This window comes from Camelus dromedarius, chromosome 7 (genome assembly GCF_036321535.1).
Source record: "Camelus dromedarius isolate mCamDro1 chromosome 7, mCamDro1.pat, whole genome shotgun sequence".
NCBI lineage: Eukaryota > Metazoa > Chordata > Mammalia > Artiodactyla > Camelidae > Camelus > Camelus dromedarius.
This window is the reverse complement of record NC_087442.1, coordinates 1404173-1417751: the sequence shown is the minus strand read 5'-3', so window position 1 is coordinate 1417751 and position 13579 is coordinate 1404173. Positions and strand designations below refer to the sequence as shown.

General features: G+C 43.4%; 1 protein-coding gene across 7 annotated transcripts in view; it reads right to left on the bottom strand.

The window, feature by feature from the left end:
• Nucleotides 1–13579, bottom strand: part of LMBR1 (limb development membrane protein 1) — a 131056-nt gene that overhangs the window by 40493 nt on the left and 76984 nt on the right. For all 7 annotated transcript variants that reach the window (XR_010381506.1, XR_010381504.1, XR_010381505.1 and 4 more), the window contains one exon: nt 311–391. Coding sequence is in view for 3 of the 7 variants with exons in the window: in XM_064487148.1 (XP_064343218.1) it covers nt 311–391 (81 nt within the window). In the remaining 4 variants the exon portion in view is untranslated. The remainder of the gene's footprint in view (nt 1–310; nt 392–13579) is intronic.

Sequence of the window (13579 nt, the reverse complement as noted above, 5' to 3'; positions counted from 1 at the left end):
TAAGAACAGAAGACTACTTTATTAGAAGTAATGCAAGTGAAAAGATGGTGGAGTGACATTTCTGAAAATCAGCATCTCTGAAAAGTCATTCTGTACACATACAAAAAAACACAACAGAAAAAGTAAATACATATGTACTTATCCTCTCCCCAAACTAAAAGACATCCTTTACTAAACGGCTTTGGACAGACTGAAAAGTTTATAACATAAACTAGAGATTTCATAATTTTTAAAAATATTTCAGACTACAGTAAAGTCTTTAATAAGAAACCAAGACCAATACATAAGGCAAGGGAAAAAAGCACAATACCTAATTTTGTCTTAAGAGTCTTCACATTTTCAAGTTCTTGTTCCAACTCCATCATATTGTATTCCACTGACGAAGACAGTCCTACCAAAAGCAAAAATATGTTAGAACTGTAACAACAGAACCCCAGAACAGGCAGCCCTCTCATGTAATGAAAATACAAAATAACACACTGCAAGTCCTGATCTCTGAAAATGAGAACAAAGGCTGCTGTGATTCACAGAAAAGTGCATCCACTTCTTTACCCCTTAAAACTTTCAAGTTCTTGCTGATTAAACACTACATGTTTCTTAGAAAATTTCTTATTTTGGTAAAATTCTTACTTGGTCTATTATTAATTTTTTTATTATTTACAAAAGTATCATGTGCTTATTATTAAAAGTGAAAGAAAATCAAGATCTCCTCTTCCCCAGCCCAGCCCCTCTCCCTGAAGTGGCGACTGTCAGCAGCATGGCTGGTGCATTCTTCAGCTTCCTGCACACACTCAGACACGCATATACACCACAGTTATGGCTTTAATACATATTTCATAAGAATGGGTCAAACCAGACATTATTTCACCACTCACCTTCCTAGTTAGTATGTTCACGTTGACATGACAGATAGTCCCAACTTCTACAGCTAAATAATAATTCCAGAGTATGAATGTACTTCAATTTTATTCAGATTTATTCCATTTATATTAAGATTTTCCTCAATTTTTTGCCACTATAAACATTTTTCTCTGCACACCGAGTACATTCTGGTTCTATTACTGCTGTAGGACAGATTCCCAAAATTCAGACTGCTGAGCCAAAGGATATGAGCATTTACAGTATTAAGAGATATTTAAAGGCTACTTCTCCCCAAATATTGTGATTTCTTCTAATACATTATTGTAATAATTTACATTTCTATCAACACTTTATTATAAAATATGCTTGATGTCAGATGGTTTGGCCTGACTGCAGGCTAACTAAGTTCTCTGCAGGCACCTCAGGTAGACCAGGCTAAGCGATGGTGCTCAGGAGCTCAGGAGGATTAAGTGCATTTCGGCTTACGGTATTTTCAATTTACGATGGGTTTACCAGAACGTAACTGTGTTGTAAGTCAAGGGAGATCTGTATTTTCCAATCTCTTCCCTGGCACTGGACATTATAACTCTTGAATTTTTGCCAGTATAATGGGTAAAAAATGTTTTCGTATTGTTACTTTAATATGCATACCATATTCAAATTTTCTGCTTATTTCTCCAATGGTTTATATATCTCTGTATTCTTTCTATTTCATCTGTTAAGTTCTGAAATGGACAAATTAAAATTCCCCACTACAACTGTACTTTGATCAGTTTTTTCTCAGTTTTTAAGAATGTTTTCATTATGTGCTTGTACTTGTTTGCTAAGATTTTTTTAAATTGAAGTATATTTGATTTACAATGTTGTGTTAGTTTCAGGTGTACAGCAAAGTGATTCAGTTATACACACACAAATACATACATATTCTTTTTCAGATTATTTTCCATCATAGGTTATTACAAGATACTGAACACAGTTCCCTGTGCTGCACAGTAGGTCCTGTCCGCTAAGATCTGGGACCCTTTAAGACTGTGACATGTTCCTTGCAGACCTCACTGTCTTAAATGCTTTTCTCTGTTTTCACCTTCTCCTTCCTTCATCATCGTATTGGTAACTTTGGTTAGACCGACATTCAATGTCTACATTATTACAATACAAACTCTATTATTCACCGCTCACCTGTGTAATAAACTGCGATGGGCTTTCCTTTCTTCAGTAACATTCTTCTTCCCACTCTTAAGAACTAACCTTTGGCTTTCATTTACTTAGTTTTTTATGCTCTTAACTTTCCTTTCAAATGTCTTTATTTCAGTATCTTGCAAAGAAAAGGTAAATGGGAGGGAATTTTTTTGAAACTATTCAAGTCTGAATATTAAAGTTTTATTAAATATAAATTATTTTTTATATTTAAAAAATATAAATGAGGAATGAAAAGGTGTGTGGTCTACAGAGATTAAATCCTCATCTTCCATAGCTGGAAGGTTAACAGTTAATACTTAAAGCTGGAAAATCAAGAAATAGAAGGGAACCTTCTTATTCAGTGCTTACCAGTTCATCATTATTTACTAGTTAGGTCAAAACTAATTATTCCTCCAAACCGTGAAGTCACTGCTCCACTGTCCTCCAGCTTCCAGTCTTGACTTCCTCCTCCTGTGCCCGCGCGCGCGAGCTGCTTCTCCTTGTCCCCAGAGCCATGGAAGGCCTGTGCCCCGGGCTGGGGAGTCGTCCACGTTGCACGCTGGGCCCTGGGTGAGCACTTTCAGTCTCCACGTTCACGTCCTTTAGAGCTGAGAGATCTTCTTGATTTGTCATTTCTCCCATCCCATTTTCTCTCCTCTTCCATTTGCAAGTCCTATTAGTCGTATGGTAGATTTTCTGAACTGGGTCTCTAATATTCTTAACTCTTCCCTATTTTTGTCATTTTGACCTATTTTCTTGATCTTCCAATGTTTTAGATATATTATCATTTCTAAATTTCAAGAAGCCCTTTCTGTTCACTAGCTCATCCATTTTATGGAATCCTTGTCCTTCTCAGGGACGTTCCTACCCTGTGCATATTCTGTCTCCCCCTGGTGTGTGTTTGTTTGTTTGTTTGCTTTGGCCTCTGCTTTCACAGCCGAGGTCTTCCTCTTAAGTCTGGTAAGTCTTAGTTGTCTGTTCGTACTTGCGAAGGAAGCAAGAAAAATGATGATTTGAAACTCTAAGATAGCATGGGTGGCACCGTTGGGTCATCCTGGTGGGTTTTTCATGGACACCCAGTTGCCAGGAGGCTGTGAGGCTTCCCTCCTGGGCTGGACAGATCGCCGGGAGACTCTTCCGTCTCTCCCTTGGGGCAGGAAAGCTTGGCTGCCCACGTAAAGGGAGGCGGGGGCCCACACACTCAGCCTGTGAGCACCCCTCCAGTTCCCAGCCCCCAACAGCCGCACCCAGGCCAGTCTCACTCTCCCTGAGAATAACCCCCCCTCCTCTGCTGGAGCGGGGAGGAGGCGGTGGTCTGGGGCCCTGGGTGAAGGGAAATGATGTGGGGTCAAATCACTTCATAAGCAGACTTTTCCACCAGCCTCCTTAGCTTAACTCGTTCCACTTCAACCCCACTTTCATAGGTACCCACCCAGTGGTGCCACGTCTGGGGACTTTTGGGGATTCTGAGATATAAATCAAGCACAGATGGTTTAGTATTCAACTTCCTTGGGTCTGCTAAATTAGTTACTTCTAAAATTTTCTCAGGTCTGCTAAATTCCAAAAAAATTTTTGTGGTTTTCTTCTCTCAAGTTCTCCTTCTTTTTTAGGTTTATGTTCTCTAAAACCTCAGTGTTCTCATCTGTGAAATGGGGTGTATTATTAGGATGCTTTGTACTCAATCAGAAAACTCAACTCAAAGTAGCTTAAAAAATAAGGAAATAATTTCATGCAATTAGAAGATTACACACAGAATGGGCTTCAAATTGGGTTTTCCAGCAGCTCAACAGTGACATCCAGGGACTGAATCCTGCCATCCACAGGCTAGCTTATTACGAAGACTGGTGTTCTTTCTCCTTTCATGTAATCTCATAATCTCTGTTTATTTCATTTTGCTTTATTTTGCTTCTTTTCCCAGCAAGAGAAGTTTCTGTTTATTCTTCTTCCCCATGTTAACTTGACACTTCGATGGTTACTTTCTCATTCTTAACACACATTCTCATAAGTGCACAGGAATATCTTACTAGGTAACTTCCCCACACCAGGGTGAAATGTTCACAAGGCTTTTCAAAGCCATGCTCTCATTGCTTTCCATCTTCCCTTCCTAAATTCTGGATTGTGTTGAGATTATTTTAAAAACATTTAGTTTGAGAGTACTACTAAATTTTTCCATTAGTATGGAAGCTTTCATATCCTTAACAACTAGAATGGGACCTAGCACAAATTAGTCACTAAATACACAGTTATAAAATGAATAAATTAATGAGTATCTTTTTGGGCCCTAATACATACATGACATCTTTGGAAATAAATGAGTTTTTAATTGCACTCTTCCCTGCCCTGCAAGACTACATCTTATTCAAACATCCTTAACAGGTTATGAACAGGAAGTTTGACGTTGCTCTCTCTCTCCTTTGTAAGTAACTTTTCTATGTAAAAACTTGTAAGTTTTTAAATTATTATCATTATTCTTGGAATTCATGAATCTTATAGGATAACTCTGGATCTTCCTGCTTAATAATCTTGCCTAGGTCTCTGTAACCTAATTTTTAAGGTACACTCAAGTCTCCCCTCAGCTCATTCACATTTTCTTCTATTATTTATTTACTTAAATTTCTCTCCTTTTTTTTTTTCTCCTTCTAGGTGGCTACTCTCTAGATTAGGTGTATCAGCTCTGTAGCCCAAGTTGATTGTTTCATCAGTGACTTCCTTCTCTTCGTACTTTTGTTCTGTGACATGAAATAGTTCTTCCACTTGATTCTACCAAAGGATTAATTCAATCTTCAGAAGAACTGTACTGTCCTTCTATTGCTGCTGTAACAAACGACCACAACTTAGTGGCTTAAAGCAACACAAATGTATTCTCTTACAGTTCTGGAGCTTGGAAGTTCAAAATCAAGGTGTCAGCAGACTGTTCCTTCTAGAGAATCGCAGGGAGAACCTGTTTGTCTTCCTGGCTCTAAGAGGCTGCCAGTACTCGCTGGCTCACGGTCCTTTGCTCAGGCCACTCCACCCTCTGCCACTGCCACATTTCCTTCTCTCACCCTCCTGCTGCATCTGCACTCACAACAACACTGTGGTGACGCTGGTCCTACCAGACCACGCAGGACAATCTCGAGACACCCCACCTAATCACACTGCCAAATCCCTTTGGCTAGGTGAGGGGACATAGTTACAGGCCCTGGGGGTTGGGACTGGGACACCTTTGCGAGACCATTATTCTGTCTACCACAAGGACTATTTCATCTTTTGTCTACCAAATTTTACTTTTCCCATATTCTAGGCAGTCTTTTTTCTGCTCTAATTCGATCTCTTCGAAAATCTGTATTACTTTTGGGGGCTAAGTACAAACTCCTATTTGTCTCTCCCATTTATTAACTTCAGTAGGAATCACACATCCGAGATGCTCCGCCTTCATCATTCAGTCTTAAGTGAGTGGCACCTTTATCTGCTGCTACTGTTCCTTTCACACCTACTGAGAGCAGACAGTCCCTCACACAGTGACAAACATCTGGAGGGCCCAGCAATTTCCTCTCTTGGGGACTAGCGATGAACTGGCCAGGAGCACTGACTCAGGAGGAAGAGGACTCAGTGCTCTGGTGTCTCTCGAGATGCAAGCAGTGCTCCTTTCTCCAAGGGAGAGAGGCCCAGGGGGATTCAGGCCAACAGCACAAGGCAGCAGGGTGCACATGCAATAAGGGGTTCAGTCAGAGGCCATTTTTCCCTAAGCCCTCTTCTGGAATCACAGAACTCCAGTCCTGCCCCAGGTTGCTACGGAAGGTAAGTTCTGCCCCCTCTACATTTCCTTTCCTCTCTGTCCACCAGTAAAGAGAGAGAAATCCAGCACGCTCTCTTCTGGAGAACCCGGGGTCTTAAAAGCACTGAAATGTTACATGCTATCTCCAGAGCTTGTGAGTTACATCATTTTATTTGTCAACATATAATATATAAGAGAATGGGGTTAAAGATAGTACAGAGGTATTCAGGTAGCATGACCCCAAACTACTAAACTTTGATTACAAATTTAGTTTAAAGTTTCTAGCAGCCAAAGCAAAAAGGGAAACATTCCCCAAAAGGGAATTAATAGGTTATTTCTGCATAACAAAGAGATTTACTGTAAGATGGCATAGCTTTGTAAGATTTTCAAGTGTCTTTGAATGTAACAGTCTTAGAGATAAATATATTTTACTTTTTATCCTATTTCTTTATAAATTATATGATGTGTATTTTTAGTTAATGCATTTAACTTCTATATCTGATAAATTTCAAATAAAATTCCAAAGTACATTTCATTCTCTACACTTGTAAAGAAAAGGATTATCCCAGTAACCAGTTCACTGCTAGAAAAAGTAATCTGATGAACATTCCGAATTTTGAAAGGGAACCAGAGTAGACAGAACTGCTGCTGCGAACTCACACCTAAGTGAAAAGACACAAATGCCCGCCTTGGAAGCGTGATGTTTACAAAGCTCAACAGGGGTGTCTAGACCAATCAATGTGTTACTTTCCAAAGGGGAATAACTAAGGTGGTATTTCTGAAATGCTGTATTTTATTTTGTGGTGACACAGTGCTAGGCACACAACAGGCAGCTAATAAACACTGCCTGACTTGCACTGAAATCAAGACTACATTCTTATTGTCCTCAAAGAAATCATGCTTTTATTAAAGGACTAGATTCATCTGGAATAACACAATTTTCAAAGACACCACCATCCTTTACTATGTATCTCATCACCTAAGTGAGAAAAGTAAGCTTGTCTGGGCAGAATATTCCACTATACACGGCTGGAAGCAAATGATGGCCACTGTAAGGAATCATGACACACTGCAAACAAATGCTGGAATGCCACACAAATTTAAGTTGCACCTACAGAATCATCAAAAACATCCTGAAGAACAGTATCATCATTACTTTATTTCGAAATGAATCTAAAATGTTCAAGTCAGCATTGTCTAGTCAATAAGTCAAATTGGCAGACAAAACCTGTTTGGGCTAGTCATGAAAAAGAAAAAGGGATTCTCCAAGAAAACCACAAAGCAGCTCATTTAAGGTCAATTTAACGGTATTATTCCGTTTTCCTTCCAGCCTCGACATAAGATTTCACTACCTCAAAGGAAACTGTAAGAGTATCTATTTGCATTCCCCTTAGGTGATTGGCAGTTCACCACCAATTAGTTCAGAATCACCCTGTTACTAGCATGCAATAAAAACAACACCTTTCATCTTTCTCACACAGGTAAGAGCCCCTTCAGAGCCAATAACTTTGATCAAATGAGCATTTTTGATCCTGCCCCACCCGCCTCTTCGGATTCAGGAAAACTAGTAGCTGAAGGCAACTTTTCCCAGCTTTATACTTAAGCTGAAAAACTAGTTTGGAATTGAAAATACTTTGCTTCCAAGATTCCCCAGAGCCCAGCACTTCTTTAATAATCAGGCCGTCCTTACGCCTTCTCTTAATACATAGGACTGACGTTCATTCATACCTTAAAGGGCAGACACTAATCATTCAGCATAAAATATATAATGTTGTATTTTGAAAAACAAATACAAATCTCCAACTGGGTATACAAACAATTCAAGTAACATTAAGCAATAAAACAATCTCCCTAAACAACTCAGTGTCCTCAACTTAGTCTCAATGAAGACTGGTGGGAAATAGATACCTCTAGTATAAACAGTGTGTTTTCACTTAATTTTTAAATTTAGCACATAGCTAAGAGAAAGCTGATTTGAAAACCTATTATCTAAGTAATTCTTTAAAATTCTGATTACACTTGCTACTTTAAATTGACCAAAGCTATCTCTGTCATCGAGAATGTGAGGTCAGGCAAGTGCCCGTAATCATCTCTAGCCACTCAGGCAAACAATCCGGTCACTAAAGCTCAAGACCCCTAACAATTCACAGGATGGACAGTCCCCACCCTCCAAGCAAGCGCCAGTCACCATGAAGCCACTGACGGCTAGACGGAGCCCAGGGAGCTTCTCAAGGCTGAAGCCCGCACACGAAATCTCTAAAGCACCCACCCGGGTGTGAACAAACACTGCTGCTGTCTGCGGAGGAGACAGACAGCCCACAAGCTCAGGAACTCAGTTCTGTTTCTGCCCCATCGCAATGCCGACAGTTGTTACACTAATAGTTCCTGTTTACTTCTGACAGATCCACAAAGACGTGGGTAGTCACAGAACGAAGGAATATGAGGCTTTTGCTATCCAAGACAAATTTGAAAATGCAAAATACACTCATTATAATTGACCACAAGCAAGACAGGGAATACTACACAGTCAGCTTTAGAAACAGCACATGAAGCTGTATGTAACTAAAGTAATGGTTTGGCCTTTTTTTTCTACTTTAGCTGTAAGTTATTGGTAGATTTTAAGGTAGATAAGATGTTATGATTCTACTCTCGGGGACACCTTCATCCACAGGTGTGTGGCTGCACAAGTAACACATATGCATTAAACTCACCTTCTGCTAACAAACCTGGATCATCTACACAGAGCAATCTCTCCCTCCAAATTTCAGAGAACATATGACACCTGATCTGTAGTCTACAGTTTGTTATTCGTAAGTATTCCTTACCTACTAATACTGCATATTAGCTTGTATCTCTTCAGTCACCTCATTTCCTCTCTTCATCTTCTCATTATTTGGGCCACATTTTATAGTCATAAAAGTGATTATATGGCCCAAGAAGCTGAATAAATTGTAACAAGGTGTCTCTCACACCTTGTTGGTATCTTATTAGAAGAAATCACTTCATCACTGTTACCAGTAGAATTCATATTCTTTTCTGCTAGCTCATGATGTTAAGATATCACCAAATACCTTCTTCTGTCACAGTGCTGCCAAGAAAAGAGTCGTGCAGTGCCGACCGTCTTGGCTATGCATGTTCTTGATGATAGCTGACACTTGCTTCCACCTTCGGCCTGTCCAAGCCCAAACGTTTCTCAAAGTGGCCCAGAGTCTGACAAATCTGAGACGGCCTCACGTTAGTGACATAACCAACAGTAAATCGTATTCTTAGAATAACCGTTGCTAGACTACGGGAAAATGCCTAGGCAAAGTCAAGATGAAAGCAACGCAGGGGACGTAAGATAAAAACCAACGCGAGCTCCGTTACGCTGTTCAGGGTGTTACTACGCGAAAGCAACCACGCAGCTAATCGCCCTGCCCGGGACGACGGGAATCCTCTGACAGGATGCCACCCCGCCAAGACCAGCACAGCAGGGTGCCGCCCTAAACGTGGCATCACCATAGGGCTGCCTGGCAATCTGAGCTTGGTTACAAACAGCAAGACTCAAGGACTGATGGCGACAGAACGCTTCGGGCAGGTCACTAAGCTCCATGGAAAAGTGGGATGTGTTGTTTACTTCAATCCTTTACCTTTCAGAATACAAAGGTGTTGCAACGGGCACGCAGCAAAAATGAAACAAGTCCATCTTCCGTGCTCTTAAGAATAAAGAATTCTACAAACTGCAACAGAAAAGCTTTAAAAAACATTAGAATGAAGCAGGGAAGTAACTGCTGCCAAAAGCGATAGACTAACTTCTTGTGTGAAGATGAAAACAGGACCCACCAAAACTGAATTGAATCATTAAGTTCAAAGGCTGTAATATTTTTAAATAAATTACATTAAAAGAACTGTGAGGGTTTTGAACTTAAACAACAAAAAATAATTCCTATTCATTATGGCACTTCTAAAGTTACCCAGTACAGCCATAGGCTATACACACACGAAAGCTAATTATTTCAGTTAATGCTGTTGCACCACCTAGACATTTAAACACGCTAATGATATATGCATCTTAATCCTGGGGAGGAATCACGAAAGATTTCCTACCACGATTAATGCAATGGGACTTCCTGCTGGGCTAGTCTTCGGGGGTCCTGGAGCAGAAGTGGCTCGTGATTGCTCATACTTCATGGCTTAACAACAGGGGAAATCACCAGACTTCTGCTTCTCCACCACCCAGCACACACAGCCCTCCAGCCCCTCAACCCTGGCTCGACTCCAGAGGTCTCTGCTGGGCTTTCCTAAATACTCTTTCCACGCGACTGTCTTTGATCCTATCACCAAATTTTACTCCTTCCTTCTTCAGTCGATGGTAAAACGACAGCTCTCCACTGTGCATGGTTTTTTATCCAACCATTTACACACGCAACAAATGCTTACTACCAACCCACCGTGTGCCTAGCAACGTCAGAGGATCAGGAAGAAAACAAGCAACAATCCCTGCCCTGCAGCATTCCTGTTCGAGGTGGAAAGGTGGGCAATACATGAAAAGTGAAACAGTATGTCAGCGAGTGGAAATAATAAAGCAGGAACCAGGGGGGCAAGTGCCGGGTGAGGTGGGCCTTCAGTGTTAAATCACAGCCCCAGGGACAACCCGCTGAGGAGGGGACCGGCGGGTGAGGACCTGAAGGCAGGAGGCAGAGGCAGGACAGGCGCGTGAGGGGAGAACAGCAAGGAGCCTGCAGGGGAGGAAGTCAGACGTGCAGGAGGCACAGAGGGGAGCCGCTGGAAGGACCCCGGCTTTTGTTCTTGTGGAAACAGGACGCCACTGGAGGATACTGAGCAAACAAGTCAGGTCTGACTCACATGTTCAAGTGCTCTCTCTGACTTTCAAGACCAAAGACAGATGCATGGAGGCCAACAGGAAACTACAAAATCTAACCAAGAGGTGACTGTTACTCAGACCAGAGTGGTGACAGTTCAAGTGGGGAGGAATGGTCAGATGCTGGAGATACTCAGGAGCTAAAGCCAGCAGCCTGGCTGAAGAAATCCACACAGGAATTAAGAGAAAGAGACTCAAAGGCATCGGCCTGAGCACTGGAAGAATGAGTCTGCCGCCAAAAGGGACGCAGGATGGGGCCCCTGACACAGCAGCAGGATGAGTGGATTCGGGACGAGATCCATTCTAGGTGCTGACTAGACACGCCAGCAGGAGCGCGGCAGACGGCGGGAGGGTGGCAGTACATGGGTGGTGGCTACAGCTGAGCAGCCAGAAGACAGAACCGGAGGAGGCACGAGGCGTGCCAGTGTGAAGAAGCAGTGGGCACGGAGAAAAGCCAGCCAAGCGGACTGAGAAGGAGCAACCCGCCCAGCAGAAGGACAAAGGAAGTGCAGTGAACTGAAAACCAAGCGGAATACAAATATCTCAAGGGGAAAGGAGTGTAGATGAGGACTATGAGGTCACGGCCAACCTGATGACAGTATCTCGGGAGAGTCACGGAGGCAAGGACGAGCTCAAAGCCAAAGCGAAGCACAGAAAGGACACCAGCGAGAGTACAACCCTGGTGGGTTCTGCTCTAAAGGGAGGAAGCAATGAGGCAGCAAGCTGGTAGGTGGTCAGGACAGACTGACTCGTTTTCCTTCCTTTGGATGAAACGAAGATGTGTCATCTAAGGCAAGTCAAGGAAAGTTTTAACCTGAAAGTTCTCTCTGTCCTCAGGCCTCCTCTCCCCCCTCACCGGGCACCGTGCATCCACGCTGCACACCGACCAAACCTCCCCATCGACAGAAACACCTGCTCAGCTGTAAACAGCAACACCCTCTTGGCACCAATAAGACAGCTCCGCAGGAGATAACCCTCCTTCCTAACCTGGTAAGGGGCCACGATGACCCACTAACCACTACTCACTCCGTAGGTCTGGGATGTATGAACTGTCAATAATACCTCATTTAACGTACAGCCCTCTGTCTCAAAAATGTATATAACTGTGCTTTGACCTCTAATGGGAGGAGTGGTCCTCGGAGCTACCCGAGAGGCTATTCCCAGGTTATAAGTCGCAATTTTGTTGGAATAAAACTTTCCATTTCTTTCTTAGATCAGCTGATTAGTTTTTCGTCGACCCCGCCTTCCTTCCTCTCTTTCCTTCATACTTTCATTCTGTTGAGAAGACTCACTGTACTTCTCTAGCTGACGGAAGGGATCCAGCAGGTGAGAAGTGATTCTCCATGAGAGATGGTAGAATGGCTGAAGGTCTGTCGTGGAACTGGTGAGAAGGGACAGAACCCAGTGTGGCAGGGGAGGGGACCTCAACCAGAAGCAGGGACAGTCCAGCCAGAGGTTAAGGAGAAAAGGCAGCCCAAGCAGGGGCAGCTGCATGGAGGTGAATCAACACAAAGGAAAAAGCTTGAGAACATCTTTGTCATAATTGCTTCTATTTTCTTAAGAAAACAGGAAGCAAAGCTATCAGCTGAGAGTGACAGTGAAGAAGGTTCGAGAAAAGAGAAGCTCTAACAGACATCCAGGAGAATGTAGGTCACACATGTCAAGCGAGGCCGGGCAGTCATGGTCAGGTGGCTGGACAGAGGTGAGTGCAGGGGACGCCCAGGGTTGGATACAAGCAAGGCTGGGTGAGCGTGGCCAGGCACGAGGGCAGTACGGTGAGAGGGAAAGGGACCGGGAGTGCACGCAAGGGACAGACGGTAACACCGGCCCAGGAATTTAAAGTGTGACGAAGCAAGAGTATGAAGGAAATGCAAGAGGAAAGGCAGTGAAAAGTTATTAGGATAAACAAATGGCACGTTAAGTCTCAATACTGAAGAGCTGCGGGGAGTGAGCGGGAAAAATCAGAGATGGAGAGGGGGATGACTGATCTGAGATTATGCAGAACTCAAGTTGCTGCTAATGATGAGGCCTGAGCTACAGCCCCAGCAGTAACAGCTGGGGGAGATCACCAGGAGAGGTCAGCGAGCTCCCCAGACTGCCAGGTCACCACAGGGACCCTGAAACCACTGAGAACTTCGACAGGTGTTGCAGCAGAGAGGATGATCACAAATGCGGACGTAAAACCACATCCCCCACGAAGGAGCAGGAAGAGCCTGTAGGGGACAGGAACTGGAAAGGGGATAAGAAATCCATCAGGTCAAGGTCTAAAGACAGGAGATTCAATGTGCCTGAAAGAGAACAAGAGGACCCCACCCAAACTCCAGGAGGAGTAGAAAGGGATGAGGGAAAACAGAGCTCCTATCCAAGGTGGGCGGGGGTGGGGTGGGGTGGTGGTGGTTCCAGAAGAGCCAGGGGTGCTGGGAGAACCAAGGTTCTTCAGTGGGAAACTGGGCCAGAATTGGGACACGGGGAACAGAGAGCCCACGATGCAAAGACCTGGGTATTCTGGGCTCCTCAGCTGGCTGTCGAAAGGGGAAGAGGGCAAAATGAAGCCATTATTCCTGAGAGGCTCAAGTGCTGGGGCGGGAGGGGGCAGGGAGCTCTGGGGACGTCACCTGACTCCTGCCACGGTGATGTGAGCGCCAGGGACTGGTGGTCTCAACCGGACGCAGGGCTCGGGCTCCCTCCCGCTCCAGGAACACGTTCAGCTCCTTCCCTCTAGTGCTTTTCTTCAAGTCTTTCAGTGCTGGATACAATCTCCACAGATTCTCATCCTTTCTCTTCCTCTTCTTCAGTTAACTTGTCTATGATCTTGAGACTCAGGTTCTAAACTCAACTACACGATGGCTGGTGCTTAGAAGAAGATGTGCAGCAAACAGAAAAGGGAGAAGAAAGAGTGGAGCAGACTGGTAACACAATGG